The following is an 18,498-nucleotide window of genomic DNA, read 5'->3' on the forward strand; positions in this document are numbered from 1 at the left end:
CAAGGTCTTAAGCTGCTATATTATTGTGCTGGGGGAGTAGGGTCAGTTCTCCTTCTCCACTAAGTTCTCCTTCTCCACTATAAATCCTTGTTGATATGAGGAATGCATTTTCAGAATTTTCCCAGACTCCTCCCATTTTGAACTTAGGAGGGCATGAGGTCCTGGCCCAGAACTGTGGAGTACCAGGCTTGGGGGACCCTTAGCTCTCCCTGTCCAGAGTCATCCTGGTTGTGTTGCAGATCGAGACGATGCCTGACGATTTCAGCTGCCGCTGTGCTGACACCTCCCCCTCCCCCGTGTTGTCCCTTTCCTTGTCCATCTTGTCATGCTTCTGACCTGGACTAAGTTTAAATAGACTGTAGACTCAGCCTAAACACATTTATTAATTATTACAATTGTAATCTTAATATGTTCACCTGGCACAGCCAGAAGAGGACTGGTCGCCCCTCTGAGCCTGGGTCCTCTCTATGTTTCTTCCTAAATTTCGGCCTTCTTAGGGAGTTTTTTCTAGCCACTGAAATTCAACACTACTGTTGTTTGCTCCTTTGGGTTTAAGGCCAGGCGTTTTGTAAAAGCACTTTGTGACATCTGCTGATCTGCTGAAGCCGAGCAACTTGAATTTTTGTGCCAGGAGTGGCATTAAGTCACCCAACAGCAATGAGACAGACTGGTGGAGAGCATGCCAAGACGCATTAAATCTGTGATTCAAAATCAGGGTTATTCCACAAAAACATTAGTATTTTGTTGTTGAAAAATATATGAATTTGTTTTCTTTGCATTATTTGAGGCCTGAAAACAATGCATTGTTTTTTGGTTATTTTGACCAGTTATTATTTTTTACAAATAAATACTCTAAATGACAATATTCTAATTTGGAAGTAATGTTGTCAGTACTTTATAGAATACAACTAAACTGTTCATTTTACTCAAAGACATACCAATGAATAGTAAAGCCAGAGAAACTCACAAAGACAAACCCCTCCCCACATACACACAACACTCAACTGGACACATCTACAGGTGCTGGTCATATAATTAGAATATCATCAAAAAGTTGATTTATTTCAGTAATTCCATTCAAAAAGTGAAACTTGTATAATGTATACATTCATTCCACACAGACTGATATATTTCAAGTGTTTATTTCTTTTAATTTTGATGATTATAACTGACAACTAATGAAAACCCCAAATTCAGTATCTCAGAAAATTAGAATATTGTGAATAGGTTCAATATTGAAGACACCTGGTGCCACACTCTAATCAGCTATTTAACCCAAAACACCTGCAAAGGCCTTTAAATGGTCTCTCAGTCTAGTTCTGTAGGCAACACAATCATGGGGAAGACTGCTGACTTGACAGCTGTCCAAAAGACAACCATTGACACCTTGCACAAGGAGGGCAAGAAACAAAAGGTCATTGCTAAAGAGGCTGGCAGTTCACAGAGCTCTGTGTCCAAGCACATTAATAGAGAGGCGAAGGGAAAGAAAAGATGTGGTATAAAAAAGCGTATAAGCAATAAGGATAACCACACCCTGGAGAGGATTGTGAAACAAAACCCATTGAAAAATGTGGGGGAGATTCACAAAGAGTGGACTGCAGCTGGAGTCAGTGCTTCAAGAACCACCACGCACAGACGTATGCAAGACATGGGTTTCAGCTGTCGCATTCCTTGTCTCAAGCAACTCTTGAACAAGACACAGCGTCAGAAGTGTCTCGCCTGGGCTAAAGACAAAAAGGACTGGACTGTTGCTGAGTTATGTTCTCTGATGAAAGTAAATTTTGCATTTCCTTTGGAAATCAAGGTCTCAGAGTCTGGAAGAAGAGAGGAGAGGCACAGAATCCACGTTGCTTGAAGTCCAGTGTAAAGTTTCCACAGTCAGTGATAGTTTGGGGTGCCATGTCATCTGCTGGTGTTGGTCCACTGTGTTTTCTGAGGTCCAAGGTCAACGCAGCCGTCAGGAAGTTTTAGAGCACTTCATGCTTCCTGCTGCTGACCAACTTTATGGAGATGCAGATTTCATTTTCCAACAGGACTTGGCACCTGCACACAGTGCCAAAACTACCAGTACCTGGTTTAAGGACCATGGTATCCCTGTTCTTAATTGGCCAGCAAACTCGCCTGACCTTAACCCTATAGAAAATCTATGAGGTATTGTGAAGAGGAAGATGCGATACGCCAGACCCAACAATGCAGAAGAGCTGAAGGCCACTATCAATCAATCAATCAAATGTATTTATAAAGCCCTTTTTACAACAGCAGTTGTCACAAAGTGCTTTACAGAGACACCCGGCCTTATCAGAGCAACCTGGGCTCTCATAACACCTGAGCAGTGCCACAGACTGATTGACTCCATGCCACGCCGCATTGCTGCAGTAATTCAGGCAAAAGGAGCCCCAACTACGTATTGAGTGCTGTACATGCTCATACTTTTCATGTTCATACTTTTCAGTTGGCCAACATTTCTAAAAGTCATTTTTTTGTATTGGTCTTAAGTAATATTAGAATTTTCGTGGGTTACGGAATTTGGGATTTTCATTAGTTGTCAGTTATAATTATCACAATTAAAAGAAATAAACATTTGAAATAAATCAGTCTGTGTGGAATGAATGTATACATTATACAAGAATCACTTTTGGAATGGAATTACTGACATAAATCAACTTTTTGATGATGTTCTAATTACATGACCAGCACCTCTATAACCACTCCCCACATACACACACAACCCTCAACTAGACACATCTATAACCCCTCCCCACATACACACACAACCCTCAACTGGACACATCTATAACCCCTCCCTACATACACACACAACCCTCAACTGGACACATCTATAACCCCTCCCCACATACACACACAACCCTCAACTGGACACATCTATGACCCCTCCCCACATACACACACAACCCTCAACTGGACACATCTATAACCCCTCCCTACATACACACACAACCCTCAACTGGACACATCTATAACCCCTCCCCACATACACACACAACCCTCAACTGGACACATCTATAACCCCTCCCCACATACACACACAACCCTCAACTGGACAAATCTATAACCCCTCCCCACATACACACACAACCCTCAACTAGACACATCTATAACCCCTCCCCACATACACACACAACCCTCAACTGGACAAATCTATAACCCCTCCCCACATACACACACAACCCTCAACTGGACAAATCTATAACCCCTCCCCACATACACACACAACCCTCAACTGGACAATTCTTGCACCTTACATATTTTTTTGTAATTTATTAACACTAAGTTTTTACTACTGTTTTTATGCTCAGTCCACTATTCTTATGTTTTTGTACAAAATTGCTGCACTAACTGACCAGAACAAATTACAAGTTTGTGGTGAAACGTACTTCTGATTTTGATTCTGTCATCCTAATCTTAAGTTTTTGGTAAACCCAAAATAATAAATAAAATTAATTCAGGAGACATGAGGCTAATTCCTGAGAACAGACCTCACCGCCAAGTGTTTTTTCTGTATTTTTAGTCTTGTGTTGCATAATGGGGTGTTGTAGTTGTAGTATGTAGTTTGGGAAGCAGAAGGCTTTCGTAGAAAAACAAAGATTGGATGTAGCTGGGACAGATATTAAAATGCCTGGAAGAAAAAGAGTTCAGGCATGACTCAGAATGCAGGCGGAAATCAGAACAGAATGTACAGAATGTACAGAAACAAGCAGAATTACGTCAGAAAATTGCTTGAAGGCAAGCAAGCAAGTAGGCAAGCTAGTTTATTTATATAGCACAATCAAACATTGAAGAAATTCAATGTGCTTTACAAAGAAAAAAACAAATATATATTTAAAAATACAATAACATAAAAACAAATACTCAAATGGAAACATCGAAACAAATGAAAACATCATAACAATAATAAATACAGTAAGAAAAACGTATAAACATAAAAACATAGGAAGCTATAAAGCTAAACAATGTGGTAAAGTTTAAGTGCTCAGTCATAGGTACGTGAAAGAGAAGTGTTTTTAACCTGGATTTAAAAATGTATACGTTTGGGGCACGTCTAAGATCTCTACTAGCTGACCTGTGTTCATGGCTCTAAGAGCCATGCTCAGTTTGTATTCTTCAAACATATCAGAAATGTATTCGGGTCCTAAACCATTCAGAGATTTATAAACTAAAAGCACCCCTTTGAAATCTGTTCTGTAACTGACTGGAAGCCAATGCAAAGATTTAAGAACCGGAGTGATGTGCTCTGTTCTCTTGGTCCTGGTTAACATTCTAGCAGCAGCATTCTGAATGAGCTGCAGCTGTTTTACAGTCTTTTTGGGGAGTCCAGTTAAGAGGTCATTACAGTAGTCAACCCTACTAGAGATAAAAGCATTGATGAGCTTCTCAAAAACGAAACAAAAAGTAGCAAAAAAAAGTAGTACTGAAAGTTGAGTCTACTGTACACACCTCTACTGGCTCACAGGAACTTGTTCTCCTTGGGGGATCGCTGTGTCCCAATTCTGCTGTGTCCATGTCTGTAGGGCAAAACAAACCAGCAGGCTGTAAGTCATTCTATTTTCTTCCCTCTTCCTTTAGGGCGGCTTCTTCTCCCCTCTATATAACCACCTTGATTGGTCATAATCAGGAGCAGGTGTCCATAGTTGGAGAGGAACCTTCCTTCGGCTTCTGGAAAGTTCTGCGCTCTTCTCGAAAATGATGCGCAAATGCAACGCCTAGAATTAAGACTAGACATTAACAGCTTTATTTTGCTTTAATCAGGCAAAAAAACACACCTGTCTAATTACAGAGAGCTGCGAAGCAAAATTAACAAAATATTTTGGTAACGTTAAATGGGGGACTATTTTCTAGTTCTAAAATGTTTAGTTAGTTCAAAATAGTACATCCGATAAACATGAAAGAAATCCCTAATTAAAGTTGACAGTCTGTACTTCACTGTAATTGAATCACTTCAAATCCAGTGCTGGAGAGCCAAAACTACAATTCTTGTCCTGACGGGTGTGATACGCAGCGAGGTAACTGGCTTATCCTGGTAACTTCAGGGGTAACTTTGTGATCCATCCATCCATCTTCTTCCGCTTATCCGGGGCTGGGTCGCAGGGGCAGCAGTCTAAGCAGGGATGCCCAGACTTCCCTCTCCCCAGACACTTCCTCCAGCTCTTCCGGGGGGACACCGAGGCGTTCCCAGCCCAGCCGGGAGACATAGTCCCTCATGGTGGGACGGGCCCGGAACACCTTCCCAGGAAGGTGTTCAACTTTGTGATATTGGGTGTAACTTCCGATTCACCTATAGATTACCACAAAAGATGGATAGGTTTTACCTGACGTTTGCTTTCATGGCAATATACACTGCATCTCTGAACTGCTACAAGCAGGTCATGTTCATGTTTAACTTGATGTTACCCTAAATAAGCATCACCCCTCCGCCCAGAATCTTTCCTGGGAAAAATGCGGGCACATTTGGGAGACCCAATCGATACTGGCGGACAGATTGTGAGACTGTTGAACAGTCAGTGTGCCTTGCTTTGTGATATTTTGCCAGAGGACATTTCATATATTCCATCGGTGATGCTGAACATCTGAGCAACAACACTATATGCCCTGCAGTTCACAACACTATATGCCCTGCAGTTCACAACACTATATGCCCTGCAGTTCACAACACTATATGCCCTGCAGTTCACAACACTATATGCCCTGCAGTTCACAACACTATATGCCCTGAAGTTCACAACACTGTATGCCCTGCAGTTCACAACACTATATGCCCTGCAGTTCACAACACAATATGCCCTGCAGTTCACAACACTATATGCCCTGCAGTTCACAACACTATATGCCCTGCAGTTCACAACACTATATGCCCTGCAGTTCACAACACAATATGCCCTGCAGTTCACAACACTATATGCCCTGCAGTTCACAACACTATATGCCCTGCAGTTCACAACACTATATGCCCTGCAGTTCACAACACTATATGCCCTGCAGTTCACAACACTATATGCCCTGCAGTTCACAACACTATATGCCCTGCAGTTCACAACACTATATGCCCTGCAGTTCACAACACTATATGCCCTGCAGTTCACAACACAATATGCCCTGCAGTTCACAACACTATATGCCCTGCAGTTCACAACACTATATGCCCTGCAGTTCACAACACTGTATGCCCTGCAGTTCAAAACACTATATGCCCTGCAGTTCACAACACTATATGCCCTGCAGTTCACAACACTATATGCCCTGCAGTTCACAACACTATATGCCCTGCAGTTCACAACACTATATGCCCTGCAGTTCACAACACTATATGCCCTGCAGTTCACAACACTATATGCCCTGCAGTTCACAACACTATATGCCCTGCAGTTCACAACACTATATGCCCTGCAGTTCACAACACTATATGCCCTGCAGTTCACAACACTATATGCCCTGCAGTTCACAACACTATATGCCCTGCAGTTCACAACACTATATGCCCTGCAGTTCACAACACTATATGCCCTGCAGTTCACAACACTATATGCCCTGCAGTTCAAAAGGTTGTACTTGCTCTCATACCAGTGCACAGACCCCTGGAGGGGCAGGGGCCAAACCCAAAAATGGGATCCCCCTCATAACATTTAAAATTTAAATAAAGGCCAAAGTGCACATTTTTGTTTCTGCCCTACACACACTTGATTCTTATTAAAGACTTGAAGATAGGTTGACCAATTAAATCAATCAGGTGTGTAAGTTGGAGGGCAACATTGGAATCAGGTGTGAGTGCTTGGACAAGGACTAAAACGTGCACCTATTGAGGTCCCCAGGGCCTGGATTGGGAACCACTGACTCCACAGCCAACTGCATGCTCCCTCAAAACATGTGGACATATGTGGCATTGTGCTGTGTGATGGAACTTCACATTTTAGAGTGGTCTTTTATTGTGGCCAGCCTAAGGCACACCTGTTCAATAATCATCTTGTCTAATCAGCATCTTGATATGCCACACCTGTGAGGTGGATGGATTATCTTGGCAAAGGAGAAGTGCTCACTAACACAGATTTAGACAGATTTGTGAACAATATTTGAGAGAAATAGGCCTTTTGTGTACAAAGAGAAAGTCTTAGATCTTTCAGTTCAGCTCATGATAAATGGAGGCAAAAACAAAAGTTTCGTGTTTATAATTTTCTTCTGTGTAGCTTAATGTCACACAGAAAAATATTAAGAAACATCCAACTTTTAATTAAAATAAATGTATACAGTGAATAAAACCTCAGGAAATAATGTCATCAAGTAATAACAATTCCTAACAGAACTGCATTTGCCATTACTACTGGCACCCCTAGAAATTCTTATGAACACAATGTAACTCAAGCATGTTTTCCATTTAGATTTTACTTTTTTAAAGTTGATCAGAGTGTTTAAGAATTTTCAAGCAGTAAGCCATTACTTTTTTTACTCATCATTACTAGGGGTGCCAGTTATTGTGGAGGTCACTGTATGACTGGTGGAATTAATTTGTCTAACCATCACATCATACAGCTGTGTGTGAACAGGATCAAGTCAACTGCCTGTCAGAATCAGAAGATACTTTAACTACAGGAGAGGTTACAGGGGGATTTATAGACTCTTGACCAAAAGATTGAATCTTTGTCACAAAAGGGGTGAAAATAGGTGGAGGTCTTATATAATTCAATTATCCCCACTCAAAGCTAGACCTACGCTGTCACTTCTCAGGTATCTCTTAACATCAGACAAACATTTACAAACCATACACTTTAACCCCCCAATATGCAAGACTAAAAAGACAGAAAAAACTCACAGGCGGTGAGGTCTGTTCTCGTGCCTCCTGAATTAATTTTGTTTATTTTTTTGTGTTTAGATTAAGATGTTCAGGGGAGGCATTTGTGTGCTTGTATATTAACATTTGTATTATGTAATATTCTATGTTGCATGAGAAACCCAATCAATCAAATTAATTTAATTTTTACATTAAGCCATTTTTACATTAGCATTTGTCACAAATTGCTTTTACCTAGCCTGAATCCCCAAAAACCAACTAACAAGAGTTAATGTACAGTGGATAGAAAAATATACCTAGTACGGTCAAGGTTTAGGAAGAAACCTAGAGAGGAACCAGACTCTGAGGGGTGGCCACTCCTCTTCTGCCTGTGCTGGGTGAAGATTATAAGAGTACATAACATTTTGGGCCACTTCAAGATCCAAGTAAAATACATGAAAAAGGTTACAGAAACATGATCCACTCCACCAAAATGTTGGTTTCGCAATAGAAAATGTGTATCTTAAATTGTTTTTTAAATAAAATAGTGTGAGCTGCCGCCATGACAGACAATTCATCACAATAGTCAGTGGCTTTATTTTGGGAATAGTAGGACTGAGGGGCCATTAACAGTAGTCAATGAATTCTTCTGAGTCTGCACACATTACTATTCACTTAGTGTTCATGGAGGTTTGCCAGCTATCCTGAGTACATCTTGTTCTGTTGTAGGCCCTCAGGTTACTTTACACTTCCTCAACAACATGGGTAAACACAATCATGTGACACTTTTACCTCAAGAAAAAAAAACGATAGTGTATGTGGCATTCCTTTCCAAAAAAGTAGAAAAATGTAGTTTTGAGTGAGGAACAGAAGTATTCAATTTGCAATGTCTCTTAATTTTAACCCTTCTGTACCTCACCCAAAACCTTCCTTTTCAACTTTTTTAGAAAAAGGTGCAGTGGTCTCTTATTTTTTCCAGAGCTGTAGATAACATCTGTGTTTCTAATTGACTTCCTTTCCAAAAAAAGTCGAAAAAGAAGGTTTTGAGTGAGGAACAGAGGGGTTGCATCAGTAAAACAGACAGACGCTTTATTAAACCAAACGACTCGAAAGGGAAAAACCTTGAAGGCTAGGACCCGAATAGACATAGACACGACTGTAGGAAGAAATGCCACATTCTAGAGCAAATGTCCAAAATCTGTGCCTGTTTGGTGGACACAGATTAGACCTGGTCTTGGACTAAAACAAAATCAACTTCAGTGGAAATGCTTTATCTCTATTTTCATGCCCACACAAACACTGACTACAACACATCTTCTCTCTAATAGGCCACTCCCATTCCTTTGTGGGTGTATAAAACATCCTGTTCAGCTTATTCCTTCAGTCAGTCTTTCTCAGTGACTCGTGACAGAAACAATGGAGTCTCTTAGCTGTCCCATCTGTCTGGAACATCTGAAGGAGCCAGTCACCACTGCCTGTGGACATAGTTACTGTATGGACTGTATTGAGGGCTGCTGGGACCAAGATGAGGCTAAAGGTGTGTACAGATGCCCCCAGTGTAGACAGACCTTCATCCCAAGACCTGTTCTGATGAAGAACATCATGCTGGCTGATGTAGTGGAGAACCTGAAGAAGACAGGACTACAAGTGTCTCCTTCTGCTCACTATTATGCCGGACCTGGAGATGTAGCATGTGATGTCTGCACTGGGAGAAGGTTTACAGCTGTCAAGACCTGTCTGGGGTGTCTGGCCTCTTACTGCAACACCCATCTTCAGCCTCACTGCCAATCTGAGGAACTAAAGATGCACAAGTTGGTCGACATGTCAACAGAACTGCAGGACAAGGTCTGCTCTCATCCAGAAAGCCAGCCGGAGGTTATCTGCCAGACCGATCAGCAGTGTCTCTGTTATCTGTGCACCATGGAGGAACATACAGGCCACGAGAGAGTGTCATCTGAAACAAAGAAGGCTGACAAACAGGTTAATTTGAGGTTTTAAATCACTAGACATTTTAAACATTAAGCTATAATGACTTGTTACACAAAAATGTATTATTACGACGTCTCAGAATTATGAATAAATCTGGGTCAGGGTATGGTTTGATAGTCAGAGGCGAAAACCTCAGAAATCTTGATTTGTCTGAAGTACAGCAGCTAATGGCACTCTTGGTCTCAGGCATCCCATTGTATAACGAAAGCATTAGCACATGCTAACATAGCCGTTACACTGGAGATGATGTTACATTTTAGAGACTATGTGCATAGGGTTTGGTCTGACAGGTGAACTGTGTCTCTGACAGAAACAGCTGGGTTTGAAACAGGGGAAGTTGCACTACCAGCAGAGGATCCAGGAGAGCGAAAGGAAGCTGATGGAGTTGAAACAGACTATGACCATTATCACAGTGAGTATCAAGTACAGACTCCCACCTTAACCAGCAAGTGCTAAAATGGACTATAACCTTTATCAGTGAGTACTTAAACAGACTATGACCTTTATCAGTGAGTACTTAAACAGACTAGGAAAAGGATTTGGGTCGTATGCCAAATCAAATAGATTTCCCTCTAATTCTCTATCTCTCTCCTAACAGGACTTCACACAATCAGCTGTGGAGGACAGTGAGAAGATCTTTGCTGAGATGATCTGCTCCATGGAGAGAAGACGCTCCGAGGTGAAGGACATGATCAGAGCCCAGGAGAACGCTGCTGCCAGACGGACTGAGGGACTCCAGAAGATCCTGGAGCAGGAGATAGCGGAACTGATGAGGAGGAGAGACGCTGAGTTGGACCAGCTGTCATCCACTGAAGAGCACATTCCTTTCCTCCAGGTCATTATCCTGCATCTATGCTGACCCTTCACCTCAAACCTTGTTTGGTTTCATTTAGACAAAATTGAAAGTAGTTACTGTTGCTCTGAATTTTAGCGTTCCACTTTAACAGTGATGCATTAAAGATGCAGAGTTTTCAGCTAAATTGACTGGGGAAACCTGCTTTCCTGCATAATTGTCTTTCAACCATCTCTTCTCTAGCTCTCCATCTCTCTCCTTGTATTTATCTTTCCATCTCTCTCCTTGTATTTATCTCTCCATCTCTGTCTCTCTGCAGACTGCTCAGTCTCTTGGTGACCTGGTTGATCCCAAAGGTCTATGCAGTCCCCTCATTAGCTCTGCTCTGGGGTTTGATGATCTGAAGAGGAAAATCACTGAGCTCAAGAAAAGACTGGATCACATCTGTCAAGAAGAGGTGGAGAAGATGTCCTGTTCAGGTTAATACACTATATAACCATTAATACACTATCTAAGACATTACCAGGATTACATGCCATTGGCTAAGACATTATCTAATCAGTTTTTACGTGCCATTGGCTACGATATTACCTGGGCAGTTATAACAGTGTCCTTTTATAGTTTATGTGCTGCATTTAGTAAAGTCTGGTTATTAATCAGCAGGTCTAAAACATTAATTCATTCTTCTTTCTTCAGCCATTGAGCACCATTGTAAAAAGTGTGGGAGCATCACTCCAGTGCACTCTGTCCCCACTACACCCTCGTACCAGGTCACAGGTCAAGAGTTCACCCTGAACCTGTTGAGGAAGGAACAGGGATTTGGGTTCAGAATGGTTGGAGGATATGACACTTTTGAGAAGGTGAGAGTTGATGGCAAAATTACATCCTCTGTCTAAAACACACACCATATATCACGTAGCACACACACACACACACACACACACACACACACACACACACACACACACACACACACACACACACACACACACACACACAGGAAGAGACAGTGGGATGAGGAAGACTCAGTGAATTCAATTTACAGACTATAACGTATTCTAGTTAAATGCTTGTAGAACACATGACCTAAATCTTGTTGATTATTTAGTCCAGGCTAATCATACTGATAATAATGATCTTTTGACAGATTCTAATTACGGATATAGTGAGACACTCGGCAGCTCACCGCGACGGCCGTTTGAAGAGGGGCGATGAGCTGGTGGCGGTGAACAACGTGCCCGTGAACCAGAAAACACATGAAGACGTTGTGGCCCTGATTGGAAAGGCTGGACAGAATGGTCAGGTGACCCTGATGGTCAGGAGGAACATTCAGACGGACAAGAAAGTAAAGGGATGTAATAAAAAGTTATGTAATGTAAAGCAAGTTTATGTAAATAATGTGATGTAAAGGAATGTAATGCATCGCAACGTAATGTAAATAATGAAATGTAAATAATGTAATGTAAAAAGGAATGTAATGTAAAGCAAGTTTATGTAAATAATGTGATGTAAAGGAAAGTAATGCAACGCAACGTAATGTAAATAATGAAATGTAAATAATGTAATGTAAAAAGGAATGTAATGTAAAGCAGTGCAATGTAAAGGAGGTTAAAGTAAAGGAAATTCACATTTGAAGACCATTTCTTGTCTTCCTTACAACAATTCTTGCCTTTGTGAAGGACGCATAAATCAAGGCAAGTACAACGTTATCCTGGAAGAACTTCCTTCTGCTCTGACAATGTTCCCCAACTCTGAGAATTGGTTTTTCCAACAGAACAATGCTCCATGCCACAATGCCATGTCAATCAAGATTTGGATGGAGGACAACCAGATCAAGACCCTGTCATGGCCAGCCCAATCTCCAGACCTGAACCCCATTGAACACCTCTGGAATTTGATCAAGTGGAAGATGAATGGTCACAGGCCATCCAACAAAGCAGAGCTACTTGAATTTTTGTGCCAGGAAAGGCATAAAGTCACCCAACAGTAATGTGACAGACTGGTGGAGAGCATGCCAAGAAGCATGAAAGCTGTGATTAGAAATCAGGGTTATTCCACCAAATATTGATTTCTGAACTCTTCCGAAGTTAAAACATTATTATTTTGTTGTTGAAAAATGTATATGAATTTGTTTTCTTTGCATTATTTGTGGTCTGAAAACAATGCATACTTTTTTGATTATTTTGACCAGTTGTCATTTTCTATAAATAAATACTCAAAATGACAATTGTGTTGCATATTGGGGGGTTAAGGTGTATGGTTTGGGAAGCAGAATGCTTTCGTAGAGAAACAAAGATTGGATGTAGCTGGGACAGAAATTAAAATGCCTGGAAGAAAAAGAGTTCAGGCATGACTGAGAATACAGGCGGAAATCGGAACAGAATGTACAGAATGTACAGTAACAAGCAGAATTACGTCAGAAAATTGCTTGAAGGCAAGCAAGCAAGTAAGCAAGCTAGTTTATTTATATAGCACAATCATACATTGAAGAAATTCAATGTGCTTTACAAAGAAAAAAACAAATATTTATATAAAAATACAATAACATAAAAACAAATACTCAAATGGAAACATCAAAACAAATGAAAACATCATAACAATAATAAATACAGTAAGAAAAACGTATAAATAATGAGATAAAAACATAGGAAGCTATAAAGCTAAACAATCTGGTAAAGTTTAAGTGCTCAGTCATAGGTACGTGAAAGAGAAGTGTTTATAACCTGGATTTAAAAATGTATATGTTTAGGGCACGTCTAAGATCTTCTGGTAGTTTATTTCAGTTGTGTACAGCATAAGTGCTAAATGCAGTGTCACGGTCGTGGGATGAAAAGGACACAGGCGCAGAGTAAAGGTAGGGAAGGTAATCCATATTTAATGAAAAAGTAAAGAAGGACTCCAACAAAACAAAAGGCAGCAACCAGTGACGTGGGTATTCCTTACACAGGATAACAAAACCAAAATGAACCACGCCCCGGGGCCTACAAACTAAACATAAATAGGTTCCCCAATTGGAGGCAATGACTAACACCTGCCTCCAATTGGGGAAACCAAAAAGGAGTAGAGGTGGCTAAAGGCCACCTCCTGTCCTGTCCTGGCCGAGCCCAGCGCAGAGATGGCTAGGGGCACAGCCAGGACGTGACATGCAGCTTCTCCATGTTTAGTTTGGACTCTGGGTTTTACTAGCTGACCTGTGTTCAATTGTTCATGGATAAAAGAGCCATGCTCAGTTTATATTCTTCAAACATTTCAGAAATGTATTCGGGTCCTAAACCATTCAGAGATTTTATAAACTAAAAGCACCCCTTTGAAATCTGTTCTGTAACTGACTGGAAGCCAATGCAAAGATTTAAGAACCGGAGTGATGTGCTCTGTTCTCTTGGTCCTGGTTAACATTCTAGCAGCAGCATTCTGAATGAGCTGCAGCAGTTTTACAGTCTTTTTCAGGAGTCCAGTTAAGAGGTCATTACAGTAGTCAACCCTACTAGAGATAAAAGCATGGATGAGCTTCTCAAAAACGAAACAAAAAGTAGCAAAAAAAAGTAGTACTGAAAGTTGAGTCTACTGTACACACCTCTACTGGCTCACAGGAACTTGTTCTCCTTGGGGGATCGCTGTGTCCCAATTCTGCTGTGTCCATGTCTGTAAGGCAAAACAAACCAGCAGGCTGTAAGTCATTCTATTGTGAGACTGTTGAATAGTCAGTGTGCCTTGCTTTGTGATATTTTGCCAGAGGACATTTCATATATTCCATCGGTGATGCTGAACATCTGAGCAACAACACTATATGCCCTGCAGTTCACAACACTATATGCCCTGCAGTTCACAACACTATATGCCCTGCAGTTCACAACACTATATGCCCTGCAGTTCACAACACTATATGCCCTGCAGTTCACAACACTATATGCCCTGAAGTTCACAACACTGTATGCCCTGCAGTTCACAACACTATATGCCCTGCAGTTCACAACACTATATGCGCTGAAGTTCACAAAATGGGAACCCCCTCATAACATTTTACATTTTAATAAAGGCCAAAGTGCACATTTTTGTTTCTGCCCTACACACACTTGATTCATATTAAATACTTGATGATAGGTTGACCAATTAAATCAATCAGGTGTGTAAGTTGGAGGGCAACATTGGACTCAGGTGTGAGTGCTTGGACAAAGACTAAAACGTGCACCCCTTGAGGACCCCAGGACCTGGATTGGGAACCACTGACTCCACAGAACTCCACACTGCAAAAGAATACTTCCTCCAAAATAGAGCTGGACCCCCGACAACTATTTTGATAACTGATGATTATAGCGGTTAACTATTCCACAGTTGGTTGTTAATGATATTACTAAAGCACTGGATGAAAAATAAGGTTGTGTGGCCCTGTTTATTTGCCCTCTCTAAGGCATTTGATGCTGTCGATCATTCCATTATGTTAAAGAAAATGACCTGACTGGGTTTGTCTAGGGATACTTGACTATGGTTTAAGAATTATCTGAGTGAAAGAACCCAGGCTATTGTAATGGAAGGTATATTCTAATTTCCTAGCTGTTCAAAGAGGAGTTCCTCAATGTTTGATTTTGGGTCCTTTGTTTTTTAGTCTTTATTTCAATGACATTTGTAACTCTGTGAGGTTCTGTAAATATCATGTTTATGCTGATCACACAGTTCTTTATGCTACTGCCCCATCCCTGGGTCAAGCTTTTGCCAATCTTCAGTCTTATTTTATACTCCTACAGAAATCCATTACAGATCTTAAGTTGATGCAGAATGCAAGTAAATCAAAATAATTACTCTTCTCCTCCAAGTCCAGAAATCAATATATGGATAATCTTAGTTACCTTCACAGTTTTTAGAAAGTGTTCCTTCTTACAAATCCTTTGGGTTTGGTTAGAATTGATATTGTCAAAGCTCCTTCTATGTCATATTATGGTGATTTGCTGTATTATGTATTCATCAGCCTCAGTGTTGAAACCTCTGGATGCAGTCTATCATGCTGCATTGCGTTTCATTACTGGTGCAAATTTCCACTCTCATTATTGTCTTTTGTACACTCCAGTTGAATGGGATTCCCTGGTTTCCAGGAGGTCCAGACAATGGTTGTTGTTTATATATAGGGCTATAATGCATAAACTGCCAAGCTATCTTACTTCTAAAATAACTTTGAGAACTGGCACTTATCTAACAAGTTCCCAAGATTGGTTGGTCTTAGAGATTCCTGGGGCTCAGAACTGGGGACAACTGCGTTTGTGTACCATGCTCCTCATTCATGGAATGAACTGCAGGACATGTTTAAGCTTGAAGAGTTGGTTTCTATAGAACATTTTAAATCGATGCTAAATAAGAAATGTGTGGTTAAAATTATTTGTTTTCTGTTATTCTGAATTTGCTGTACACAGGGCTCAGCTGTAAAAGAAGCTTTGGTCTAAGACTGATTTATTGGTATGAAGTAAAATGAAATGCCCATGTTTTCTTTATAAAAAAATTTACAAAAAATTCACATCTTGCCCAATGTTCTCTTCAAAAGAACTACATAATAGAAATAAAACAAATAAAAATGTGCAAATAAAGTACATTTTGTGACGAATGGTAAATACAGCTGTTTTAATCTAAGTTTAAAAATGTGATTTTCTAAACAACTTAAAACAATGTAACACAGAAGGTAAAAATACTAGTCACTAGTCTGCTGTGTTGGAATTCACTCAGAATTGCAGTTTGTAGAAGCATAGAGAAAGGTATGACATTCCTGGAAATTTAGTAACACGTGTGTGTGTGTGTGTTATAACACGTGTGTGTGTGTTATTACGACAGGTGTGTGGTTGGACGTGCTCCATACAAATTAAATAGACAGTGCTTTCAGCGGGAAAGACCCACGAGACTCAGGAATGTGATATTACTATGCATACTTTAAGTATGCCAGAAGATTAGTGTGTTCCAAACCATAGTACATTTAATATCGCAAGCCAAAAGTTTTTCGAAGTATGCATCCGTGCATGCTTTCGGGGGCAATATAGACCACAACTCTTTGCGCAGCAAAAGAGGAGGGGTTCACACGATTCTCTCATTTTTTTCTCTTGACGAAAAACTCAGCTCTCGTCACCTACTGTGCATATATTGATAGTTACTGCATCAGTGTCATTTAGCTATGAAAGGAAAACTAACGTTGTTGAGCCAAGAAATGAACACAATGCTTAATTGTTTCTAGCAAAATATTTAAACTTGACTGGATGTTAATGTGCAACAAAACAATCTAAATTTGGAACGTAATATGACGACGTACATTATTATGTCCCAATCGATCCCAATACTGGAATACTAGCTTACTACATACGAAGCAGTAGGCTACGTACTTCACCATCATCCGAGAAGTACGTACTTGTAGTAGATAGTATCTAGTTTGCGATTTGAGATTAAGCCTTGTGTTATTTTCCTTCTTTCCTGTTCTTCTTTCAACACTCACAGACAAACAAAAATAATCGGTTGGACCCGAGGTGATCCCATCGAACAATAAGGAAACACTGCATGCAAATAAAACACAGGTAGTTAAATAAAACAAAAACAAACAGTTTAACCAAATACTACACTTGCTTCAGCCATGACCTCTGCCTCGGTACTGTTCCCCTTTGCCTCGTTAGTGTGCTCCTAAAGAGAACACAAACAATTAGTGAATTGGTCTCAGGTGAGCGCATGTGGCTGTACTCAGGCCCAGTTCCATGGGAAGGTGAAGCCTGACCAGTTGATCTGCTCAATCCCTCACACATACTTCAACATAGACACAAACAACATCCCTTTAATTCAATAAATTGACTTTGACTGGGATGTATTTTGCACGTTTCTATGACACTCTTTATTCCAATTAGTTGTTGTAACCCAAAATGAATGTTTCAAATAAAATAAATTACTTATAATGTTATTGCTTGATTCAGCCATTTATTTTCTGGTTCTTGGGTCACATGTTCCATAACCTAACAGCGCCTCATTAAGGTGCCGCGGGGGTTAAACCGGTAGTACATATTTTCAATGCCTTCATGGGACCTACATCATCATGTGTGTTGTCAAGCTGGATGTTTTTATTGTATGTCTGGTGGAATGAGTCTGTCTTATTGTTACATAATACAGCTGGGTATGCACATAGAACAGCATGTACTGAGTGGAGCAAAACAGCTGTCGCACCTTTCATGGAACATTATGATGTTGTCAGGTTGGATGCTCATACAGTGACCTCCACACTTGTAAACACTCTGATCAACTTAAAACTTCGAAAAGAGTTATCAAATATAACTCTTGTGCAATAATCATGCTGTCTAATCAGCATCTTGAAATACCACATCTATGTGGTGGATGGATTATCTCGGCAAAGGAGAAGTGCTCACTACCACAGATTTAGACAGATTTGTGAACAATATTTGAGAGAAATAGGCCTTTTGTGTACATAGAGAAAGTCTTAGATCTTTCAGTTTAGCTCATGATAAATGGTAGCAAAAACAAAAGTGTTGCGTTTATAATTTTGTTCAATGTAATTCACAGAAAGGTTAATTAATTTGATTTTTACATTAAGCCATTTTTACATTAGCATTTGTCACAAATTGCTTTTACCCAGTCTGAAACCCCAAAAACCAACCAACAAGAGTTAATGTACAGTGGATAGAAAAATATACCTAGTACGGTCAAGGTTTAGGAAGAAACCTAGAGAGGAACCAGACTCTGAGGGGTGGCCACTCCTCTTCTGCCTGTGCTGGGTGAAGAGTACATAACATTTTGGGCCACTTCAAGATCCAAGTAAAATACATGAAAAAGGTTACAGAAACATGATCCACTCCACCAAAATGTTGGTTTCGCAATAGAAAATGTGTATCTTAAATTGTTTTTTAAATAAAATAGTGTGAGCTGCCGCCATGACAGACAATTCATCACAATAGTCAGTGGCTTTATTTTG

General features: G+C 40.3%; 1 protein-coding gene across 1 annotated transcript; it reads left to right on the top strand.

Annotated features, from left to right (window-relative positions):
* Positions 1-9,151: 9,151 nt before the first annotated feature.
* On the top strand, positions 9,152-12,194 carry LOC114829425 (E3 ubiquitin/ISG15 ligase TRIM25-like). The gene is made up of 6 exons (XM_029114618.2): positions 9,152-9,757; positions 10,077-10,178; positions 10,365-10,601; positions 10,879-11,038; positions 11,256-11,419; positions 11,707-12,194. Exons 1-6 carry the CDS (start codon positions 9,194-9,196, stop codon positions 11,965-11,967), a joined length of 1,488 nt encoding a protein of 495 aa, XP_028970451.2. The 5' UTR covers positions 9,152-9,193; the 3' UTR covers positions 11,968-12,194.
* Positions 12,195-18,498: the final 6,304 nt, after the last annotated feature.

The sequence above is a fragment of the Esox lucius genome, chromosome 18 (assembly GCF_011004845.1).
Source record: "Esox lucius isolate fEsoLuc1 chromosome 18, fEsoLuc1.pri, whole genome shotgun sequence".
Lineage (NCBI taxonomy): Eukaryota > Metazoa > Chordata > Actinopteri > Esociformes > Esocidae > Esox > Esox lucius.

Bases quoted from the DNA above. Each gene is read 5' to 3' on its own strand.
- LOC114829425 (XM_029114618.2), top strand. From the start codon at position 9,194: ATGGAGTCTCTTAGCTGTCCCATCTGTCTGGAACATCTGAAGGAGCCA. The intron at 10,179-10,364 runs GTGAGTATCAAG...CTCTCCTAACAG, and splicing joins AGACTATGACCATTATCACA to GACTTCACACAATCAGCTGT. The intron at 10,602-10,878 runs GTCATTATCCTG...GTCTCTCTGCAG, and splicing joins AGCACATTCCTTTCCTCCAG to ACTGCTCAGTCTCTTGGTGA.